The 24,014-nt window shown below is 45.8% G+C and overlaps 1 protein-coding gene across 2 annotated transcripts in view; it reads right to left on the reverse strand.

Moving 5' to 3' along the window:
* Positions 1-24,014, reverse strand: part of DNAJC15 (DnaJ heat shock protein family (Hsp40) member C15) — a 103,905-nt gene that overhangs the window by 20,635 nt on the left and 59,256 nt on the right. For both annotated transcript variants that reach the window (XM_029602940.1, XM_029602939.1), the window contains exons 2-4: positions 17,968-18,019; positions 15,938-16,011; positions 2,359-2,435 (exon numbers count right to left, since the gene is read on the reverse strand). In XM_029602940.1, coding sequence (XP_029458800.1) covers positions 2,359-2,435; positions 15,938-16,011; positions 17,968-18,019 — 203 coding nt within the window. The remainder of the gene's footprint in view (positions 1-2,358; positions 2,436-15,937; positions 16,012-17,967; positions 18,020-24,014) is intronic.

The raw sequence follows: 24,014 nt of genomic DNA on the forward strand, positions 1-24,014 counted from the left end.
ATTTAAAAACATGCTCACGCGAGAGAAAAAAAACACAGTTTTTCCCAAGTAGTCCACCAGTTTGTCCAGCTGATATTGAGGTCTTCAAGACCCCTCTGGTTCTTCATCCTGTAAGCCCTCCAATGCTGTGCAGAAAACCCTAAAACTCGAGATCTCCAGACTTGCTCCTCATCAGGACCTGCAGCAAAGTTACGCGGATAACACACGGACGCGCGCCATGCTCAGCTTTTTTAAATTCGGAGTTACTCGCGTTGAGTCTTATCCCGCCCCACACATGTCCTGCCCCCTTTCCACCCCCATATTCTTGACGCGTGCATGGGTACGTAGATGCGTACTTCGTGGACTCTTAAAATCTGTGTTGCTCGCCCGCGGTCTGCATATGTGCGTATGTGGCTGTTTTGGGGCGAACAAAGCTTTTAAAATCTACCTCTAGGTGCATTCGTAAAACAGTAATCCTGTTTAAGTGAGTTGACTGTCCCAATTAAAAGAGCATCGACCGTCAATCCAAGGTCAATCCTCTGTCCTGTAAACCACAGGTAGGATTGATGCAGATAACGGTTAATAAAGGTTTCTATAAACAAATAAACAGCCAAATAAATTGTAAAATGGTGCAGATTGATGAATAGGCATTTTCATATATTTGATCAACGAAAGATAATGAATCAGTTCTAATATGTACAAAACTGGTATCAATACAAGGGGATGGATGGACCCAGCAACAGTGCTCTGTGCTGCCATGCGGGAGACCCACATTACATTCCCAAGGCTGGATTCTGTTTCTCTGGCTGGCTGGGGAGGGGAGAGGATCCCAGCCAGTGCACAACAGCGCCTCCTACTGGATGACTCAAGGGTGCTCTGTGCTGGGTTGCAGAGGGAACCATGGCTCCTGCCTCTCAGCCAGAGGACTGCTGCTGTGAGGGCTGGACTAGACTGAAGGGAGTAAAAAAAAAAAAAAAGAAATGTGGGTGGAGACATGGTGCCACAACTCCAGCAGAGTCCAGTTCAGAGCTGAAAGGTATAAAGAACAGGAGGAAGTGGGTAAGTAGGTAGGAAAGCAAATCAATACAGAAGAGTGATTATACAGAATAGCTGAGTGATTGCTGCAGATACTGACTACCTACTTATCATATCTTTCACTGAACAGGCACAGCGGATCAAGAGAATGATTTGGGGTTTTGGTTTACCAGAACTATTTGGAATCAGGCTGGCATGACTAAGCTCAGTTGTGATCTTATCCCATCTCAAAAACCCCACCTGTGGTCTTGGTGAGGAAGAAGTGTTCTGATAATAGGTGGGTTATTTTGCGAGTGCTTGCATGTGTGGGCTAGTTAATTAATGCAGGTAACTCCATTCTCCAGCTCCTATAGATTGAGTTTTATGTGATCTATCTGGTACTCAGGAATAAAGCTTAAAGCTCTTATTTGGGAGTCTGTAATAAGACATGTTATCATTAGAATGACAACAGTTTTTTCTTCTAAACTGGTTCTTGTGTAAGAATTATTTTGCATTGTAGAGTCCGCCACTGATATAGATGTGTCTCTCCTGTGGGAGAGAAAGAAGTGTGACCCAACATAAGGGCAAAATACTCGTTTGTTGGCCTAGGAAAGATCTGCGCCCACCTCTTCTTTTCTGAAATAGCCGTAAGTGGCATTGTCAGTAGCCAGAAGTTTTAGGGTAACTGATCACTACTAAGTGCTATCTCATTTTACCTCCATCCAGGTTCAGACACAGACAACTGGAGTAAGGTCATCAAAAAAGAAAAAAACAATAAATATGAGAGGTTAGGAGAACACAGGGCAGGCAGGGCTTCAAAAATGCATGGGCAGGAAAAACATATTGGGCACTCTGAAGAGCTTAGAGAGGGGAAAGCAGAAAAGAATTAATTTGCACATCACCCTGATGTTTCTATAGGAATCAGACAGTGCCCAATATTTTATCTGATTGTTTGTATCATTCACTCACTGAAGCAGGGAGTGGAACGAACATATGCCATGTAGACGAAAGCAGAGCAAACCTGCAGGGTCGGTGCAGCAATGCAGTCCTCAGCATGGCAGCACTTCAGTCCTATATCTGTTCCAGTGTTAAGTAATGAGGTCACAGTCAGGGGGCCAGGCCTTAAAGCACAGTCCCAGGATCTGAAACCCTGCCACTCTGCCTTTATGATAAACCAGGGCAAACTGCTTAGCGGTGTACGTATTCATTTTTTTCCTTTTTACATTTCTTAACCAATGTAGACTGCCAGAAGTAATCTTTTTTTTAAGATATATGTTTAATGGGGATTTTTCCTTTCAACATATACTTACCGCAGGCAAAATATTGCTAATAAAGCCTACCAGCTATCTGATGTCATCTGCTTACCTGACACCTAGAACAAGACTGGCTTCACGCCTACTCATTTTCTGTTCAAATCCTCCTTTATAATAGGATGAAAGTCCCTGCAAGGGAAGAGAGCAGCACATAATTATTTTGTGAACTGCCATTACCCCCACTTACACATCCCCTTCTCTGATAATTCAGAAGGTGGTCTGATCTGCGGCTTCCTTGTTGTTTAACACGTTGGATCTCATTCTCTACTTCCTTGTCTCCAATCCAAAGATCATGTCGGATGTGGCCTGCTAGGTGTCACTGCTCTGAACTTCTATGGCCACTAGTATGACTATTAGCTTTCTTCAGCATGCAGTCAGCCTGGCCTTGGCTTGTTTTATTATTTTTTTTCCCCCCATTTTAAAAACAAACATCCAAAAGTGTCCAAACGTGCACGTAAATAACCGCGACCTCACAATTCACCTCAGATGCTGATCCAGGGAAAAACTACAGCAGGAGCCAAGAGGAGACGCTGCCAAATGAATGCTGCCTTGTACAAAGTGTGCTGTGCTACAGCAACAAAAAATGTTAATTCTAACTCAAAATCTATTTCTATATAACTATGGCTTGAATCTGAATGTGATGAATTCTAAGGAAGTCACTGGTGAAATGCCTTTATTTCATAACTAACTTGCTTTCGATTTCTTCAAACTTTGTTACACACTGGGGTACAATGACAAAATGTGGTAGGTTGGTTGGGTTAAAGAATTAAGAATGCACTAATGTCAGATTAGTGTATGTTCTACTTGAATCTCCCTGACAGAGCTCGGCAAGCATTAGTGGAACAGCACCTGCACAGACTCCCAAAAATGACTTTGAAGTTAAGGTTACATTTCATCTAACAGATGCTGCTGCTCCTGTATAAAACCCTGGTGAGACCATACCTTCAAAAGGCTAATAAACAGAATGGAGTCGCTCCAGAAGGTGGCTACTAAAATGGACACTGATCTTTGTCATAAAGCATAAGGGGACATGAATACTCTCTGGAGGAAAGGTGAAATATGAGAGAGACATTTAAATGCCTCAGAAATATCAATGAACAGGAAGTGAGTCACAAGGGTCATAGGATGAGGGTGAAAGGATAGACTGAGGAGTACTCTAAGGAAGTATTTCTTTAAAGAAAGCATGGTGGATGCATGGAATAACCTCCCAGTGTAGGCGGTAGAGACAAGGACAGTATCCGGATTTAAGAATGCATGGACAAGCACAGGGGATCTCTGAGGGAATGGTAGGGATTGCACAGCTGAGCGGTTGTATGGATGGACAGACTAGAGAGAAATATGATGGCAGAAAAAGACAACATGGCCTATCTTTCTACTGAGTTTTGGATTTAGCTACTTGCTCTTCCAAACCCAAGCTGAATGACATTTCAGGTACAGTAGCTATTTCACTGCCCCAGAGGGCTTACAATTTAAGTTTATACCTTGGGTAATGGAGGGGGAAAGTGACTTACCCAAGATCACAGGGTGCACTGGTGAGAGAGGCAGGATTTGAACCTCAGCCCACTATTCTAACCAGTAGGCCACTCCCCCACATCTACAAAGAGCAGTTTCTTTTTTTTTTTTTTTTTTTTAAATAACCCAGACATTTTTTCCTGCTTCTTTGGGCTTTCAGGTCAATTGCTACTGGTTCCTACTGGGCTACGGTGCCATAATTTTGCCCCTCTCACTCTTCATCATTCTCCCATGTCATCCTGCCATCACAGCAGCAGTGCTTGGATTGGGAGGGAGGGTCTATGGAACCTGTGCCGTGTACATCCTGAGTCTGGGCATCTAGATGTCACTGTTACTACCGTGAAATGAGCAGGACTCCATCTCCTCTGGCCCGAGGTGCTGCAAACACAGTCTCAGCACATTGTCAGCTCCAGCCAGTCCAAGGAACAGAAGGCAGGCATCAAGCCCAGGATTCCCATACAGCAGCACATGCAACTGACACAGAGCTGGACCCTGGGCTGACTTATACAAGCTCAGGAGCAGCAGATAACATATTTATAACAAGTTATTTCCTCTGTGACTCAGGGCTTGGCAGGGTACTATGAGAACTCTTGTGTCCTGTCTGAGTGTGCCAGAGAGCCATGTGCTCGTTGATTTATTTCATTCCTCAAGAGATATTTGCATTTAAAGGCATGGGACGTTCCTCATGCACTGCCTGCTCCACGGTGACAGAAACATAGAACATGAAGGAAGATAAAGACCATACGGCCCCAACCACACCTTCTGTTCAGCTTTCTGGTGCCTTCCTCTTAGAAGTAAATCCGGGTTCTGCTGTGCTAGGTCCTTACGAGAACACCGTGTGAGCATAATACTGGGGATGACTCATCAAAACAAGCCTGGATCAGCCATACCAGTTTGCATGATCATCTGTAAACAGCCATTTGATCGGTGGAAAGAGATCATACGAGGCCATCTAAATCAAATCAGGCTTGCAGCCATCATGAGCCATTTAGTCATGTACCTTAGTAGCATATTCAGGCTTAAACGATATGAGGCCAGTTTATCAGCACGGGACAGACTGGTTAAGATAGCCAGCTATGTTTTAGCCAGCTACCTGATACTAAACTTTAAATCACAATCTACCTGGTTAGTTCTGGCTAAAATTAAGCTTCTCCCTTCAATTTAGCAGGCTAGAATGAAGCCTGCAATAGCTGCACTTAAGTTTGCCTGGATTGCTGCTTAGCAGTAAAAGCAGCAGTCACGGGCTAACTTCCATCCCCTGACTCAACTTTGATCCCAGGACTGCCCAGATTTGAGTGCAAGAATTTAGCCACTTAGTGCTGGTAAATTGTCAAAGGGGCCAATCTAGCTGCCTAACTTGGTAGTTCCCTTTGAGAATCTAATCCCTATCAGGGTATGGGCAAACTTTTCTTTGCACATGGCCACAATTAATGGCTCTTGCTTGCAGCAGGAGCCCGGGGCAGTCTCCCTCGAAGCTCCGATTGAGGAGCCAGGATTGCAAGGGAGAACGGGGAGTACCCTCTGGAGCTTTGATGGTAAGAATCGGTCCTTCACTACCCCTCCCCCTTTATTTCTAAGAGAAATGAAGATGGAAGAAGCTAGTCTCCTGTACTGTATTGTTTGAAAAGGCCAGTGATAGGATTGGGACTAGAACTTCCATGGGCATAAGTGATGTTATGTTATGCTGTATTTATTATTTATATTCTGCCTTTCAGGCACTTCAAAGTATTGTAGCTACTTCCCTTTTCCCAGAGGGATTTCAACTAAGGGGCTCATTCACTATGCTGTGGTATTTTTCCCTGAGGGAAACCTGTAACATTACTGTGAGAGTCACAAAGCCATGGTAAATGACCCTGATGCTCTGCGACTCCTGCTGTATTTTTCACCATGGTAAAATATCGCTGTAGTAAAACGTCCCCCTTACAATGCACAATGGTGGCCTCGGGACCGTGGGACACTATCATTTAAGGAGCCGAAAGCTCCGGGTCAACCCCCTCCCCTCCCCCGTCCCACCTACCCCTGCTGCCCTTGGAGGCGGCTGTAAATAGAAAAAAAAACAACCAAACATTTGTGCAATTTTGAAGTCCAGCGCAAGCCTTGCCCCAAACCCCTCCCCTTCAATAAAAATCCAGCCTCCGGAGGCCAGACCCCCACCGTCCGGAACCCCCCCTTTTTCATAATTCCAGCCCTGCCTACCATCAGTTGTTTTTCCAATGGGCCCGACTTCTGAGTTTGCCATGGTTACTGTCCGTGTATCAATGGCAGCATATATGGAAGCTGGAACATGGTGGTAAAAATAAGATCAGCTGATCCTAAGAACAGATGATGTAAAACAAGGGAGGAACAAAGAAGCAGGAGGTAATGCCTGGCAGCTAGAATTGCAGGGAGCTGGGACAAGGAGCTGGATGAAAGGCGCCCATGGTACATATTCTGTCCACCCCTGACCTATCTTCTTCTGTCCTTAAATGTGTCACCTCAAACACACCCTTATCCACTTTAAAATTCTCGTGTGTCAACTAAAAGCCTCACAGAGGGCCCCAGAGAAGTTATACAATTGCAGATTGATTATAACCATTTAACATCTAAACATTAAGGGGGCTATACTAAGCCATGTTGAAATCAGCAGCAAAACCTATGTTGACTACTAGATTTTAACATGAGCATTAAATTTAGTATTAACCCTGTACCTATAAAGATAATGATGCACACATTACTAGAGCACTAGTGGGTGTGTTAGCAACACAACCCATCCATTAAGGAGCACACATTTCTTGAACACATGTAATAATGCATTTCTACATTAAAGCGCACGTGTTATTTAGAGCAGGAATTGTCACACTCCTTTCAGCCTCCTTCTGAAATCTAGAAAAGCCGACTCCTCACTGTCCCTTCTATTAATGCTGTGAGGCTGGTGAGCTCTGGACTAGGCACTGGTTTGTGATCGAAGAGGAGAGTTTTTGAAATTCTGGATTCTTACTTTTCTGCGTTTCTCTTTCACTGCATCTCATTTATATGCCTTTGGGGGTAAAAGACTGTGTGCAAGTTTGTGGTTTTGTTCTTGTCTGTCCTTTCTTGCTCTAAGAGAGCATGAAAGAGGAGCACATGGGGTGTGGTAGCTGTGAACAAAAAAAAGAGATCCACAGATGAAGGGGGGCGAGTGGGTCTGCAAGGAGCGTGCAAAGTGAGCGAGAGGTGAGGAGGTGGTACGGGAGAGAGGGGATGGATGGGAGAGGGAGCAGGATGGAGCATGTAGGCAAGGCTAAAAAAAATCCTTCGCCAGGCCTCAAGTTTGACACAAGGTATCCAACACTGCCCCAAGCCCAAGAAGAGCTACTGCCAAGAGCCCAGGTCCTGTCCTGAGTGGAACTGTCATCGGGATATACAGAAGAGCTGAAGTTGTTGCTTGGGACCACTCTGGCTGCTGAGCTGTACAAAGGAGATGACACCACAGTCCAGGGCTGCCCCTGTCACTAGGCCACCTGGGGGGGTGCAGCCAGAGTCAGCTGCTCCAAGGGGTGCAGTTTTCACTTGGGGTTCTAGTTACCCGACTACATCCCTTTCAAAACTATCCTCAAAATGGGGAAAATCTTTTGCTGTGTCTATTTATTATTATCCTGAATTATCTGGAATCAATCTAGGTAAACTATTTAACTGGTTGCATATTTTAAAGACACCACAGCAGATTTTACTAAAACAGCGTTTACAATATCAACAGTCAGTGTATTAATGGGAGGAGAGGCTTTCTACAACTACAGTACATGATGTGCTAAAAATAAAGGTTTAAAAGAAGCTATGAATCCTGAAGAAAATAAATTTACCTGCAGCAGTCCACATCAGAGCTCTTTGGACTAATGACCTCCTTAGAGGAGCAAAATCCCTGCTCAGACTTACTCTTATGCTTCAGTATCTTTCTTACCAAGGTAACCTCAATCGATTGTCAGAACAGCGTGTTAATGAGATGCTAACTTAACTTAAAGTAGATAAGGCGATGGGGCCGGATGGGTTACATCCAAGAGTACTAAGGGAACTTAGAGATGTCCTGGCTGACCTTTTCAATGCTTCCTTAGAGTCTGGAGTAGTTCCAGAGGACTGGAAAAGAACAGACGTGGTTCCTATTCATAAAAGTAGAAGGAGGAGGCTGGGAACTCCAGGCCAGTTGTTCTGACCTCTGTGGTGAGCAAACTAATGGAATCATTGCTAAAACAGAGGATAGTGCAATTTTTGGAACCCAAATGGACTGCAAGACGCAAGTCAACATGGTTTTTACCAGAAGTAAATCTTGTCAGACGAATTTGATCAATTTCTTTGACTGGGTGAAGAACGAGTTTAATCAAGCGAGAACGCTAGACGTAGTGTACTTGGATTTCAACAAGGCCTTTGCCACGGTTCCGCACAGAAGACTTAAAAAATAAATTTTGCGGTGCAAGGGGAGAGGAAGATGGTGGCATAGAGAGGTCGTGCAGCGTTTGTGGTCCTATTCCTTCTTTCTAATTGCCCTACTTGAGATGCCTCCCAAGCGCAAGGGGAAGGTTCAGGTTTACCCTCCCGACCCTCTTCCCCCTTCTGGACAACAACTAGCCATCACCTGCATTCATGTCCTTGGCCAGCATGGTTTGGAGCCGAGGAGTTTGGGGGCGCAGTGTGGTGTGGGAGAACCCCGTTCGTCTGCAGAGGAGGAGTCCTTAAACCCGGAACTTCGCCAGCCTCCAGCGCCGCCCAGAAGATTGCCGAAGCGTGCCTTCATGGCACTTTGTGATGACACAATTCTAACGCCCACGGTGGAGGGGGGTCTCTCTCCGAGACTCACTGCTGAAATCAGGCTCATCCTCTTACCCGTCACCATCGGGGGCTTAAACTATGTTAATGCTCTTTTCCTTAATAATGGTTACATTAATTTGCTTCATATGTATTTCTTCTCTCTCCTTTAATTTTCGGCTTGGTGTGGATATTTTATTGTAATCTGTTGGTATAATTCTTTATTTTGTTATCTATTGATTGAGATCTATATATTTCTGTCACAAACAATTTATCTTGTTTGTAACTTTTAAACAGGCCGATACAGTAAAGCGCGGCCGCAGTTACCCCGTTTCTAACCCGCTGTGTACTCACAATTTCACCGCGTAAGTCTAACCCGCGATTCACTATCTGTTTTTACAGATCCTTACCGCTTCTTTAACTCGACGCGATTTATGGACTTCTGCTCTAGGAACTTATCCAAACCTTTTATAAACCCAACTATACTAACTTTCTCCCATTTAAATGATCTAATTGCTAACTTCATGGAGTGACCCCTAATCCTTGTATTATCTGAAAGAGTAAATAACCAATTCACATTTACCCGTTCAAGTCATTTCAAGATTTTGTAGACCTCTATCATATCTCCCACTCAGCCATCTCTTCTCCAAGCTGAACAGCCCTAACCTCTTTAGCCTTTCCTCACAGGGCAGCCGTACCTTCCCCTTTGTTATTTTGGTCGCCCTTCTCTGTACTTTCTGCAGTGCAATGGAGAAATTACTTACCTGATAATTTTGTTTTCCTTAGTGTTGACAGATGGGACTCAGGACCAATGGGTATAGTGTACTCCTGATAGCAGTTGGAGACGGATCAGATTTCAATCTGACATCATCCCTAGTACATATACCCCTGCAGGAAGTGCAGCTCTTCAGTATTCTCCTCGAAAAGCATTGTGGATATATATATGACTGAATAATTTGAATAACTTGATTAACTTTATAACTTGGTTAACTTAAATAATTCGAACTGGTTGAATTGGTTATAGCTGGAGACCGCCAGTGCCCTCAACCGAGAAACGTCGACACCCGGTAGGATGGGTATCCTAGTTGAAGGAAAGCATGGTTTACCCTTGAATCACTCACTCACTCCCGGGGATGTCCCCCGAGAATTCCATGAGTAACGGCAGCCGTGGGTGGGATGCTGAGTCCATCTGTCTACACTAAGGAAAACGAAATTATCAGATAAGTAATTTCTCCATTTCCTAGCGTGTAGCAGATGGACTCAGGACCAATGGGATGTATAAAGCTACTCCCGAACCAGGTGGGAGGCTGCCCGTGACCCACTTAGTACTGCCCTTGCAAATGCTGTGTCCTCCCGAGCCTGAACATCCAGGCGGTAAAACCTGGAGAAGATGTGGATGGAGAATCATGTCGCCACCCTGCAGATCTCGGCGGGTGACAGCATCTTGGTTTCCACCCAGGACACTGCCTGGGCTCTAGTAGAATGGGCCTTGACTTGTAAAGGCAGTGGCTTGCCTGCTTCTACATAGGCCGCCTTGATGACTTCTTTGATCCAGCAGGCTATGGTTGCTCACGAAGCCGCTTCCCCTTGCTTCTTCCCGCTGTGAAGGACCAATAGATGGTCCGTCTTTCGTACGGATTCTGACCTTTCCAGGTATCGGACTAGGAGCCTGCAGACGTTGAGATGGCATAGACTTCGAGCCTCTTCCGAATTCTTATGCTCATCTGGCGATGGTAGCGAGATGGTTTGGTTGAGATGGAAGTGAGACACCACTCTGGGGAGGAACGACGAAACTATGCCTAACTGGATGGTTCCCGGGGTGAGTCTGAGGAACTGCTCTCAGCAGGAAAGTGCTTGTAGCTCGGATATACGACGGGCCGAATAGACTGCCAGCAGGAAGGCTGTCTTCAGTGTTTAGTCGGAGACACAGGCCGCAGAGAGGTCTGAAAGAGGTTCCTGCTAGGAAATCTAGGACCAGGTTGAGATTCCAAAGAGGCACCAGCCACTTCAGGGGTGGTCGGATCTGCTTGACTCCTTTCAGAAAGCGGGAGACATCCGGGTGAGAGGCTATGCTGCCGCTCTCGCTCTTGGTTCCATAGCATGACAATGCGGCCACCTGTACCTTGATGGAGTTGAGAGACAATCCCTTCTGTAGGCCGTTCTGCAGAAATTCCAAAATCGCAGGAAATTTGACCACGCATGGTATGATGTTGCGTTCCTCGCACCAGGCTTCGAATACTCTCCAAATCCTTATGTATGTTAGGGATGTGGAGAACTTGCGTGCTCAGAGTAGGGTGTCAATTACTGCCCCCGAGTAAACGCTCTTCCTTAGGCGAGTCCTCTCAATGGCCAGACCGTAAGAGAGAATCGAGCTGGATCCTTGTGGAGGATCGGTCCCTGTTGGAGCAGGTCTCTGTGTGGAGGTAGCGGCAGGGGGCTACCTGTCAGCAGTCTTCACATGTCTGCGTACCACGGTCTACTTGGCCAGTCCGGGGCCACTAGAAGTACTGGTCCCCTGTGGTGTTCCTATCTTGTGGATGATTGCGCCCAATAGGGGCCACGGCGGGAAGGCATATAACAGTCTCCTGTGGCCAGGTCTGTACCAGGGTATCGATTCCCTGGGACTTGGGTTCCCGCCTGCGGCTAACGAAACTGGGTACTTGGGCGTTGGATTGGTTTGCCAGGAGGTCCATGGTTGGTGTTCCCTAACGGTTTACTATTAATTGGAATGCTGTGGTCGACAGCCTCCATGCTCCTGGATCTAGACTTTCGCTGCTGAGGTAGTCTGCAGCGACATTGTCTTTCCTGGCAATGTGGACGGCAGAGATCTCTTGAAGATTCACTTCCGCCCATGACATTAGGAGGTCTATTTCCAGAGACACCTGTTGGCTTCTGGTTCCTCCCTGATGGTTGATGTAAGCCACTGTTGTGGTGTTGTCCGACATTACTCTGACCTCTTTGTCTCGGAATCTGTGAACGAACCTTAGGCAGGCTAGTCTGACTGCCCGGGCTTCTAGGCGATTGATGTTCCATCCCGACTCTTCTTCGTTCCATTGCCCTTAGGCAGTTAGCTCCTGGCAGTGTGCTCCCCATCCTCGTAGGCTGGCATCCATGGTGAGTAGGATCCAGGTTGGTGAGGATAGTCTCGTTCCCTGGCTCAGATGGGCTTCTTGTAGCCACCATCGTAGTTGGGCCCGAACTCTGTCCGGGAGCTGAAGCCATACGGTGTAGTTCTGGGACAGTGGATTCCATCGTGATAGTAGTGAGCGTTGTAGAAGACTGATACATCACGCATTTCCAGCATAGCTCTCTGCTTCAACGGCAGGAGAGAAGAAAAACTGATTCTTCACGCATATCCAGCATAGCTCTCTGCTTCAATGGCAGGGGAGAAAAAAAACAACCTGATATTTCACGCATATCCAGCATAGCTCCCTGCTTCAACGGCAGGGGAGAAGAAAAACAACCAATAAGGGCTGTATAACATAGTCTGGGTAAAACAAGCATGGGTGTGGCTTGCTTATTGCGGTGGTTACTACCCCTACTACCCCTAACTAATCAAGCTAGAGATTTCACTTGGATGCAGCTCCATCACTGCTCTCTACGTTAATGGTGGGGGTGGAAGGGAAATAGAACCAAGAGCTAAGAGAAACAGATAAGTATGAGAGAAAAAAATGTGTGAAGCTTGCTGGGCAGACTGGATGGGCCGTTTGGTCTTCTTCTGCCGTCATTTCTATGTTTCTATGTAGAGGTTTCATGTGAGCTCGTGCCCATGGCACTACTTCCAGTGTGGATGCCATGAGGCCGAGAACTTGTAGGTAATCCCATGCTGTGGGGCGAAGTTTGCTCAACAGGGTTCGTAACTGGGTCATCAGTTTTGAACTCCTTGTCTGTGTCAGTATGACCTTGTCTTTTTTTGTGTCGAACCGGACTCACAAGTATTCTAGAGATTGGGAGGGCTGCAGGCAGCTCTTGTTTGTGCTGACCACCAAAATGAGGCTCTCCAGTAGAATTTTGACTCTGTTGGTTGCCTGGTGGCTTTCCTCTGGGGATTTCGCTCTTATCAGCCAATCATCTGGATAAGGGTGCACGTGGATTCCTTCCTTCCTCAGTGTTGCTGCCACCGCCACTATGATCTTGGTGAACGTCCGGGGTGCAGTGGCTAACCCGAAAGGTAGTGCCCGGAACTGGTAGAGACGGTCCAGGATCGAGAAGCGTAGAAAACGTGATGCTGTTGATGGATCGGAATGTGTAGGTAGGCTTCCGACAGATCCAGGGATGTAAGGATCTCTCCCGGTTGTATCGCCCTTATTACCGAGCGCAGGGTTTCCATGCGGAAGCGAGGAATCTTCAGGTGACGGTTGACCGCCTTGAGGTCCAGGATGGGTCTGAATGTTCCTTCTTTCTTGGGGACGATAAAATAGATGGAATAATATCCAGTATTTATTTGTTGTGGAGGTACCGGTGTTATAGCCGCTAAGGCTAGCAATCTGGTCAGTGTAGCTTCTACTGCCATCCTCTTGGAAGGGTCGTGGCAGGGAGATTCCACAAACTTGTCCGGAGGGAGGTGGTGGAAATCCAGGTAATATCCCTCTCGAATGATGGATGGGACCCACTTGTCCGATGCTATCTCGACCCATCTTTGGTAGAATAGGGCAAGTCTGCCCCCTATGGCTTCTTCCTTTGGATGGGTCGGCTGATTTTCATTGTGGGGTGCGGCTGGGGTCGGAGCCCGAGCTGGCTCCCCTTTTGTTGTGCTTGTTCCGAAAGGACTGGCTCCGGCCAGCGGGGCGGGCCGCTTGATATGTGCTTCAATATGGGTTGAAGTGCTGTGATCCTCTGCCCCTGGAGGTTCGGGGGAAGGATTGCTGGTTTCTCTTATTCCTGTCCTCCAGTAGCCGCGGCAGTGGGGACTCACCCCATTTGTTGGCTAGTTTCTCTAGTTCGCTTCAGAACAGGAGTGTTCCCTTGAAAGGCATCCTTGTGAGTCTCGTTTTGGAGGATGCGTCGGCCGACCGGTTTTGGAGCCAGATGTGTCTTCTAGCTGCCACGGTGGATGACACTCCTCTAGCTGCTATGCATACCAGATCAGAAGCGGCGTCCGCGAGGAATGATACAGCTGGTTCCAGGGCCTCCACCAAAGATGGGTCGAGACCGCGCAGACCATGGCATCCACTTTCGGACATGCCAGGAAATCTTTGGCGGCTGGGTCCAGAGGGTACATGGCTGCCAGAGCCCGGCCCCCTTTGAATGTAGTTTCTGGGGCATCCCATTCCAGGTCAATTAGTTGCTGGACGGCTTGTAATAGTGGGAAATGGCGGGAGGTCTGACGGAGTCCCTCTAATAGTGGGTTCGTCTTAGGTTCCCCCGAGGCACTTGTGCCCGGGATAGCAAGCTCTTTTAAGCTGTGTGTGACCAGGTCTGGAAGCTCGTCCTTGGTGAAGAAGCGTCTCATGGTTCGGTGGGGCTCTGTCCCCAGAGGGCGTTCCCCTTCCTCCAGGGGTTCTGAATCCTCATCTGAACTGTCCGTGTCCCCGAAGGTGGGGCTTCTGGGCGGTGGGATCACTTCCCTGGGCATAGAGGGTCCCGGCATGTTGAGGTCCTCTGGTGGAGCCTGTGGCCGTATCATAGGAGGCCCCAGTTGCATGTGGACGAACGTATGCAGACCTTTGAAGAATTCCACCCAGGAGATAGATGCTGGGTCTAGACTAAGGAGTGCCGTGTCCCTGGGGAGCCCTGTTTGAAGGGGGGTCCCGCTGTGCAATGCTAGGACCGGTGTACTGCTGGAGCCCGGTACCGGCTGAGGAGGGCCATGAGTTGGATCCCCTAGGGTCTCTTCGCACTGTATACACAGGGCCGTGGCCTTCTCATGCTGTGCAGCTCTAAAGTGGCATGCTGGGCAAAGGCCCTGAGCTTTGAGTTTATTTTCTGGTGGTGCCATGGTTTGTGCGCGTAAAGTACAGTTGTGCGCTCCAGTATGCGTCGAAGTTGTGCGTGTAGGTTTGGTGTACGCTCAGGGAGATGTGCACCCTGTTGTGCACCCGGCACAGTAAGCAAGTGGCTATGCACGTCGCTTGTGCGCCCGGTACTTAGGCGTGCGACGTTGTGCGCACAAGGTATGTGTGCACGGATCGAAACGGCGGACAGGGCAAAATGGTGACAGCGACCACGTGGACAATATGGCTACCACCTCCACGTGGGAGGACCCTCTGATCTGACCGGGGTCTAGCCCTGCTAGGGCAGATCAACCCGGTGGCATTGGTCCCAGGTTGCACTGGTGACCTGTGCAGCTCCTCGAGCTTCGGAGACCGGAGACTTTTAAATTGATTTCTACCTTACCTTGTCTCGGTGCATCCCGGTCTTGTTCCGGGCAGTCTCCGGCTGCGGTGGGAGAGGGAAAATACCTTCACCGACGCGCTTGAGGTTGCACCCGCTGCCTCTCAGCCTCACCCAAAGTCGGGGGCTAGGTCCCCGCCGAGGGTTGGCCGCCGGGCCGAGGCTTACCTCTGAGGGGTCGCGGAAATCACCTCGGGAAATCTCAACTGGGGGAGGGACCCAATGGGTGTCACCGCAGGAGAGCGGGGCTCATCTGTAGAGGTAAGATTTCTTCTTATTTTGGTTTTCTTTGGTAAAATTACTCTAATGCTATGCGAGCATGCATAGAGTCCCTAACTGCTATGGAGACGGAAAATACTGAAGAGCTGCACTTCCTGCAGGGGTATATGTACTAGAGCTGACGTCAGATTGAAATCTGATCCGTCTCCAACTACTATCAGGAGTACACTTTACCCATTGGTCCTGAGTCCATCTGCTACATGCTAGGAAACTATATCTTTTTTGAGATGCGGCGACCAGAATAGCATACAGTATTCAAGGTGCGGTCTCACCATGAAGCGATTATTTGTCATTCCCTTTCTAATAATTCCCAACATTCTGTTTGCTTTTTTGTCTGCCGCAGCTCACTGAGCCGAAGATTTCAATGTGTTATCCACTATGATGCCTAGATCTCTTTCTTGGGCGGTAGCTCCTAATATGGAACCTAACATTGTGTAACTATAGCATGGGTTATTTTTCTCTATATGCATCACCTTGCACTTCTCCACATTAAATTTCATCTGAAATGTGGACACCCAATCTTCCAATCTCACAGGGTCCTCATGCAATTTAACCCAATCCACTTGAGATTTAACTACTCTGCATGGGGAAGAGCAGAGTAGTTAAATCTCTCAAGTTTATTTTGTGGCAAGTGCTGCCTTACAGAGAAATCATTCTAATGCTTACTGACTCAGTTCCTTAGTTATTTCCTCTGGTGTGCACAGAGATCCCTCCCCAACTAAACTGCACTATCAACTTAAGTCAGAACTTACCTGGTTTGGAATCTTGTTTACTGTTTCTGTAATTACTTGTTTTAGAGGCTTCAAGAGATGGAATGTATATCGACCTGAAATTATTAGAATTATGCTTCAATGGATTGCAAAAAAACACAACTCTACAGACATCTACTGTATGTCCATCAATGTCTCTCACAGGACATTTATTTGCTGATTTAGTCCTGGAAGAGATATTCCACAAATATCAGCTCCTTTTCTTCCACCATACTTTAATTGCTTGGAATGTAAGTCCCATTCTCTAAAATATGAAATTTACCACTGGCAATGGATATAGATTATGAACCAATTTCATTATTGACTATTGCACTTTAATCCTTCCTCATACGAATTGACACACCAAGCTGAAAGAGTAAGGCAAGAAGCAGGGCCTCATTAGCTGATTACTGAGATCTTACAGTCACTAGAAATAAAAGCACCCCTTAAAAGGACTTGGGTTTAATTCCTGAGCCATAACTGCATCCCTTGTGTCAGCCGGGGATGCCGTGGAGAGTGTTCACAGCCCCTGGAGTAAGGGAGCAGCGGCCATTCCACAAATGATGACACCTGATGGCCAGACTGGCTGGGTTCACCAAAGATCGTTTTTGCAAAGGCTGGGCTAAGATGGGTGGAGAATATAAAGATAGGGGGGGGAAAACAAATCCTTTGGTAATTAGGAATGAAGGCTCATGGCGCTGTTTCCCCCACAGACACCAATTCCGATTGAGTCGGAAACCCAAAAGGAAGAAAGGGAACCTGCTGGACCAAAAATAAATACAACCCCCCTCCAAGAGTTCCACCAAAATCCTGATGGCGATGGCTCGAGACGTATTAGCAGAAGGTGTCAGCACTACTAATGCAGCAACGCCACCCTCCACTGTGTGGCACATAACTCCCTCTGGTTTTATTTTCTTCTGTTGGTTTCCTTTGTTTCCCTCCCTCCAGCCTCTTTCCTCTGTTTTCATCATCCTTCCCCTCTGGCCTTTTCCCTCTTTCTTCCCCTCTCTCTTCAGCCTTCTTCTCTTCCTAATCCCCCTTTCTCAATGGGACTTCTTCTTTTTACTGTGGTTCAGGGCTAGCTGCAGAATGAAGGCTTTGGGGGTATCCAGTTATTTTGGTGGGGCTCTCCCTCCTCAGTCTGGCATGATTCTCTACCCACTACCCCTCCCCTTGTCAATTTTTCCAATTCTCTCTCTTGCTCTCTCCCCCGCAACCCTGTATGATTTGTCACCTCCCCCCCAGTCCCCGTCCTGGCTCTGACTCCTCCTCAGCAGCATCGGCTTCCTTTCTGGCTCCTTGCAAAGCTGTTAAGGCTGCTTGAATTTAACAAGAGGGAATCTCAAGGACCGATGAAAAAAAAATAGTGAGATCAAAGCAGCAGCAAAATCTATGACAAACTCTTTACTGATAGTGTAGGGCTCAGAACTCAGCTCTGCAAATGAGGAGACTCCAACTCCATTCCCTTATCTACCTCTCCGTGTAACTGACCCAAAGCAAATCAAAGAGCAAACCACCTGCTAGAGCTAAATGGTATAGGGCCACTAAACATACAGCACTAAATGTGAATGGAGTGTGCTAGTTAAAAAATATTTATTATACCAATCTTCAGTATTCAGATCAAAAAACAGTATGGCACAAACATCACACTTTCTCCTCAAATAATGGTTACAATGTACAGTTTATTAGTATTCTGATAACCGAAGAAGGTGAACCAAAATCTTTGTGAATATACAGCAGATTTTTCTCTGGCTATTCCATGTCTGGATAGATTAGATGGGCATTTTAGTCTTTGTCTGCCATCATTTTACTATGTTACTAAAAACCAATTCATTTCTACTGAGAAAGCATCTGATATCTTAACAAGATTGTGAGCTCTGCTTGAACTTGCACAGGTTGGAGAGAAAAATAGCAACTGTCTGGACTCTAAAAACCTGCACGTTTCAAAAACAGTCACTCTAAGGTGGCTTTTTATAGACCCTCATTTGGTGTGATTCCGACGGCAGCCACGGAGTCTGCATTTTGAAGCTTACCTGCGAAAGCCGCAGCTGCAACACCCAGGCCAACCGCTATCAGAGTCCCACCCTGAAAGAAGAGAAGTAATTCATAGACATGAGAAATGCACATTCTAACATCAAGCCTCAGTAGTAGTTTGGCTAGCAAAACCAAGATATTACGGAGCCTTCATCCTTTAATCCTTCAGTGGGGTATTTTTAATTCCTTTTCAGTTGTATGCAGAGCAGTTTTGGTTAGTTTTTTGGAAAGCTGTGGAAAGATGTATTTACCAATTCACTACTAATCCAGAGCAAAAATACCAGGAGTAGTACTACCCTTGTCAAAGTCAAAATAACCCGGACCAGTTACCCTATACACAGGAATAAGTATCAGAATAGTCTAAGTGCTCTTAAGAATAATCTGCAGGCTCTTGCCCGCAGTGGGCTCCAACCAGCATTCATACCACTGAGCACATAAGTCTCACGTCATTTACTCATTCCCTTTCTATACTTTTATAACCCCAAATTACCTTACATTCATTCTTATTTTTATTAATATCAAAAATTTCCCGAGGCTGGCAAAAGCCGAAACATTGTCAATGTCGGGACACTACTGAGCCAATGTGGAAGGTAGTTTAAAAGATAAGTTGAAGTATTTTTGATATTAATAAAAATAAGAATGAATGTAAGGTAATTTGGGGTTATAAAAGTATAGAAAGGTAATGAATAATGTGCTCAGTGGTATGAATGCTGGTTGAAGCCCACTGAGGGCAAGAGCCTGCAGATTATTTTTAAGAGCACTTAGACTATTCTGTGTACAATTCTGGTCGCCGAATCTCAAAAAAGATATAATTGCGATGAAGAAGGTACAGAGAAGGGCTACCAAAATGATAAGGGGAATGGAACAACTCCCCTATGAGGAAAGACTAAAGAGGTTAGGGCTGTTCAGCTTGGAGAAGAGACGGCTGAGGGGGGATATGATAGAGGTGTTTAAAATCATGAGAGGTCTAGAACGGGTAGATGTGAATCAGTTATTTACTCTTTCAGATAATAGAAAGACTAGGGGGAACTCCATGAAGTTAGCATGGGGCACATTTAAAACTAATCGGAGAAAGTTCTTTTTTACTCAACGCACAATTAAACTCTGGAATTTGTTGCCAGAGGATGTGGTTAGTGCAGTTAGTGTAGCTGTGTTTAAAAAAGGATTGGATAAGTTCTTGGAGGAGAAGTCCACTACCTGCTATTAATTGGGTTGACTTAGAGAATAGCCACTGCTATTACTAGTAATGGTTACATGGAATAGACTTAGTTTTTGGGTACTTGCCAGGTTCTTATGGCCTGGATTGGCCACTGTTGGAAACAGGATGCTGGGCTTGATGGACCCTTGGTCTGACCCAGTATGGCATCTTCTTATTCCTGTGTATATTGTAACTGGTCTGGGTTATTTTGACTTTGAGAAAGATGAATATAACCATGTGCTGTTAAATTTAATTCCCTGAGCTTACCCTTTTAGCTGTTCATACTCTCTTAATTGTGACTAGGGTTAATAGCACTGGGACAATAAAGGGACAGATTTTGCTATTTTACTCACATTTCTTAACCGTTTCTATTGGTCACAAGAAGCAATGTACAAACAATAAAAGGCCAATACAATAAAATAAAAAACATCCACAATAAAACAAAACATCTCACTTATCATACATAATAAATCATATCAATCATCATACATAATGATTTCCTAATAACCTCCTAAAACCATTGCCACCTAATTCTATAAACCTTATTCCCTTTCCCGTCCTGTGATGCTTTTTGGAATATCAGTGTCCACATTATCTGCCCCACTGGAATGACCTCACCTGTGTGCAGGCTTGTACAAGGACTGAGATACACATGGCTCTCCATAGAGGTATCAGGTGAACACCCAGAGGTATTTCAGATATTTCATAAAGTCAGCTAAGATTTTTGAAGAGGTTGGGTTGTAGTTCCTTTCACAGACATACTTCTTCCAGTACTCGTAATGTTGCTACCTAACAGCTAGTGGTCCACAACCCAGTCCAAAAGGAGCCCCTTGCCAGTCTGATTTTCAAGATATCCACAATGGCAATGGGAGCTACAAAAGAACCAAATGAATTTTCAGGAAGTAGATTTGCATTCCACCGCCTCCAATGAATGCAAATCCCTCTCATGTATATTCATTGTCAATATCCTGAAAACCAAAGGGGCTAGGGAGGGACTACTCCAGGACTATCTGGGGGCCAATAGCTGCAGCACGCTGACCTACTTGGATACATATTGGCTTGATTACAAGGTAAAGAATTTTGGCACAGGACTGAAAACAGAGAAAAGTAGTTTTTGGTTAGAATACCAAAAATAGACAATCACAGATGTTTAGTTTTAAACAACTATCTGGCTATTATTTTCTTCCATGTATTGGTTAACATTCTGTTTTTAGCACTTTCTGCAAAATAAAGCTGCAGCTTTCCATCCTGCAAGCAAGAGTCTCACAGGTGTTCACAATGTACAAATGCATAAAGCCTGAACCTCATCTTTCTGGTAGGCAACAGGGATGCAAGAAAACCATGAGAACAAACTGGCCAATATAGCATTAGGTAATTAACATTAAACTTGCTCTGGTATGGTTTCTACTGGGCCAGGGGAGGCTGCCTCCAAACAAAAACACAGGAAAACGGCTGCTCTGTGAAAGACAATGCTGTCTGAGGAATAAAGCAGCCCATCTCTCAAAAACGCCTGAACTTGTCCACCTTGAGCTTCCAGGATCACCGTGACTCTAATTTTAGCTGTAAAATGTGGGTCTCATTTAGCAAATTAGCTGCACGCTGCCTAGACTTTTTCAGATAGCTTTAGAATTCCAGCACATATTCCCTAGACCTCCTTCAATCAGAATCAGAAACATGACAGATCACTGCAGGAATCCCATCACTTGCAGATTCTACTCAATGCAAAAATATACTGGCGCTGGTTGACAAACTGTCATAGCAGAACAGAAAATGAATGCCAGCCAAGAGATATCCTGCAAAGAGCTTACAAATCTTTGCATCAGCTAAGAAATGATTTATTCATTTCTCACATGCCAAAGTCAGAGAGTGATGAAACAGATCTTGGCATTAAGGAGTTACAAGGTGGTTTTTTTTTTTTCTTTTTGCTTGTACTCAAACTGCCCTAATCTCTTCTGCCTTTTATTTACCTATTTTTTGTTGTTGCTCAGAGAAATGAAAAATAATTCTAGTAGTCTTAAGATTTGCTTCAATAACTGACTCCTAGAATTGGAATGAAAACAATCTGGGTGAGATCAGTAACAAAAGGGGGAATGGCCTGCACTTAAAATTGCCAAAGGAACAAAGTTTACCAGTTCTTTGAATACAATCTTCACAGGGGCAGCTCAAGGCAATCTGCTGCCTGAGGCGAGAGTCGAGGGACGAGATGGCGCCCCCTCACCCCATCCTCCTCCGTCAGCCGGCCTGGCCTCCGGCAGCGTCCCTCCTCCACGCAGCCAGCCTGGCCTCCAGCGGCGACGGCCCACGGCAGCAACCCTCCTCTTTTCTGCCACTGCTGGCCTGGGTTGGCAGCTGCAGCAGGGCAGGCAGATGCCACAGTGGCATTCTAATAGGGGCATTTTTTGCTGCCTCAGAATTCTGCCGCCTCACCCTGCCTCATTATAGAACCGCCCCAGCATCTTCAGGTTCTCAAATGGCTTGTCATATACATAGGAGTGGCTTATGAAATCAGAAGATAAAAAACATGCCTGTTTTTGACTCTACTTTTCCAAATCTGGGTTGACAGAGGTTGGACTTTTCTTTGTCTGCATTCTCAAACCTAATTAGGGAGTTTATTCCAGTATGTGACATCTTCTGTCGATTTAATAGAAGAGCAAGGCAGACCTCAGTCAGATTTGAACTGCTGACCCAGAGACGAAAGGGTCTGTCAATTTGTGCCAGTCTTCGAGTCTGATCAGTAAAGTGGGAAACAAATTATACATTTTTTTTTTTTCTAATTAAAAGTCAACTGATTATCTATCTGCAGGAGAGGAAAGTTTTCTGGTCCCTAGCCAAAATTATTTTAGGAGCCAGGGAGAAAATTACTTTTCTGTCAATAATATATATTTTGGCTTCTTAAATTTTGCTCATTTTTACTTTTTTTTTGGCTTATTCTCCTTTATTTTGGGGGGGGGGGGTTCCCCCCATTATTTGCTTTTGTTCTCCCTCTTCTCTGTCTCACCACTTCTTTTCCAGGGGCCTGCGCCAATGGCAGTAGTTGCTTCTCTTGCTAGGCCTGGGCCAACGTCAGACCTCAAATTTTAGGCCTTCAGACATGGTCTGTCTTTCAGGACCAAGGTATATGACTGTACAATTGTGCAGAGGGCATTCAGGTGACATCCACGAACGATTCTAACTGCTCATTTTTTGTAGTGCTGGAGCAGTGCCTCAGGGCAGGGCCCATTACTGCCAGCATCCCAGTCAATTTTATATTCTACCTTTCATGATACTTCAAAAGCAAATTACATTCAAGTATTGTAGGATGGCAGTGACCTCAACAAACAAAGCTACAGAGATACACTAAGAAAAGGTAGGGGCTCCCTACCTGGGTGCATGGTTTAATTTAATACCAGTCTAGATCTCAAAAATAGCATCCCTGGACATCACTTCATATCAATTTTGACATGAAAATAATGTTCAATTTCAATGTTTTAAGTTGAATTTTCTGAAGATTTATAGAGATGGGAATAAAAACTGACAGAGCTATTTAATATATCCACAACTGAATTTGAACCTCTAATAAACCTGTCAACCTGTTCTAATTAGTATGAAGGGCCCCAGTGGGATCCCCACGAAGATGTGGCCTTATTGAAAGGCTCTGCATTTAGAGAAGAACATAGCATTTATGACACAGCACCTCCACGTGAGGCTGCTGCAATGATCATTTCTTATATAAGACAGAGATCCTCTGGTGTGTGTTGAAAGTCTAAGGGAAAGGCGTGCTTCTTTTCAGTTTCCTTTTTCCCCAGAAGTCCTAGGCCCAATGTAATGGGACATGGGTTTGTGAGATTTAAAAGACCTTCTGATTGATTTTCCTTTTGAGATTAAAGATGACCATTTTGGAACTTTCAGTTTGAAAGGCCGTTCTTCCACTCTTCCTTTCTCTTTTTGTCTGGGAATTTGTTTCTTTCCCATCTGGTTCTCTCAGTCTGAGAGAGTCCACTGCCCAACAGACAAAAATCTTGGAGAAGTTGAGAATCCTCATCCAGTACTCAGAGGAAGCAGGAGAGAGGAGAAGCGGAAACCAAAGGTGCTTACTCTCAGCCTCTACCCATCCAGGATACATCAGAAATTCAAAGAGGCATCTAATCGATACCAAAAAGAAACAGAGGAGTGAAAATAAAGGGAGCCAACCAGAGCCTCAGGAATATTCAGGCACCATTTACAAGGAGCTCTAAATTGGAAGGAGAGTCTGATGTACAGAGTCCTGATGGCCCTTAAATTCCAATTGAAGGGCCTACATTTAAAAAAGGAATAATGGGATCCCTGTAACAGAGAGGAGGGACCACAAGGTTGCTGATTCATTAGTAAATGATTGTGCATTTACTAAACAAAAAGGGGCGGATTTTAAAAGGGTTACGCGTGCCAGGCCTATTTTAAAAAGGCCCGGCGACGCGCGTAAAGCCCCGAGACGCGTGTAAGTCCCGGGCCTTGCAAAAAGGGACAGTCCAGGGGCGGGGCGGTCCAGGGGTGGGACGGGGGCAGGGCCAGAAGCCTCCGACAGAGCGCCCATTGCCGCTCTGTTGGAGGATCGCGTGCCGGCAGGCTGCCAGCGCACACAAAAGTAAGAAACATATTTGGGGGGGTTAGAGTAGGGCTAGGGGGGAAAGGTTAGGGGAAGGGGTGGGAAGATCGTTAGGGGGAAGGGAACAGGGGAAGGCAGCGTGGCTCAGCGTGCGTAAGTTATAAAATTGGGTGTACATGTGCATGCTCCTTTTAAAATCTACCCTAAAGTGTCTTTTGTATCAGATTTCCTTTACTACACAAGCACTTGAGTGAAGACTTAGGGGTCTATTTACTAAAAGATATCTT

The sequence above is a fragment of the Rhinatrema bivittatum genome, chromosome 5 (assembly GCF_901001135.1).
Source record: "Rhinatrema bivittatum chromosome 5, aRhiBiv1.1, whole genome shotgun sequence".
Classification (NCBI taxonomy): domain Eukaryota; kingdom Metazoa; phylum Chordata; class Amphibia; order Gymnophiona; family Rhinatrematidae; genus Rhinatrema; species Rhinatrema bivittatum.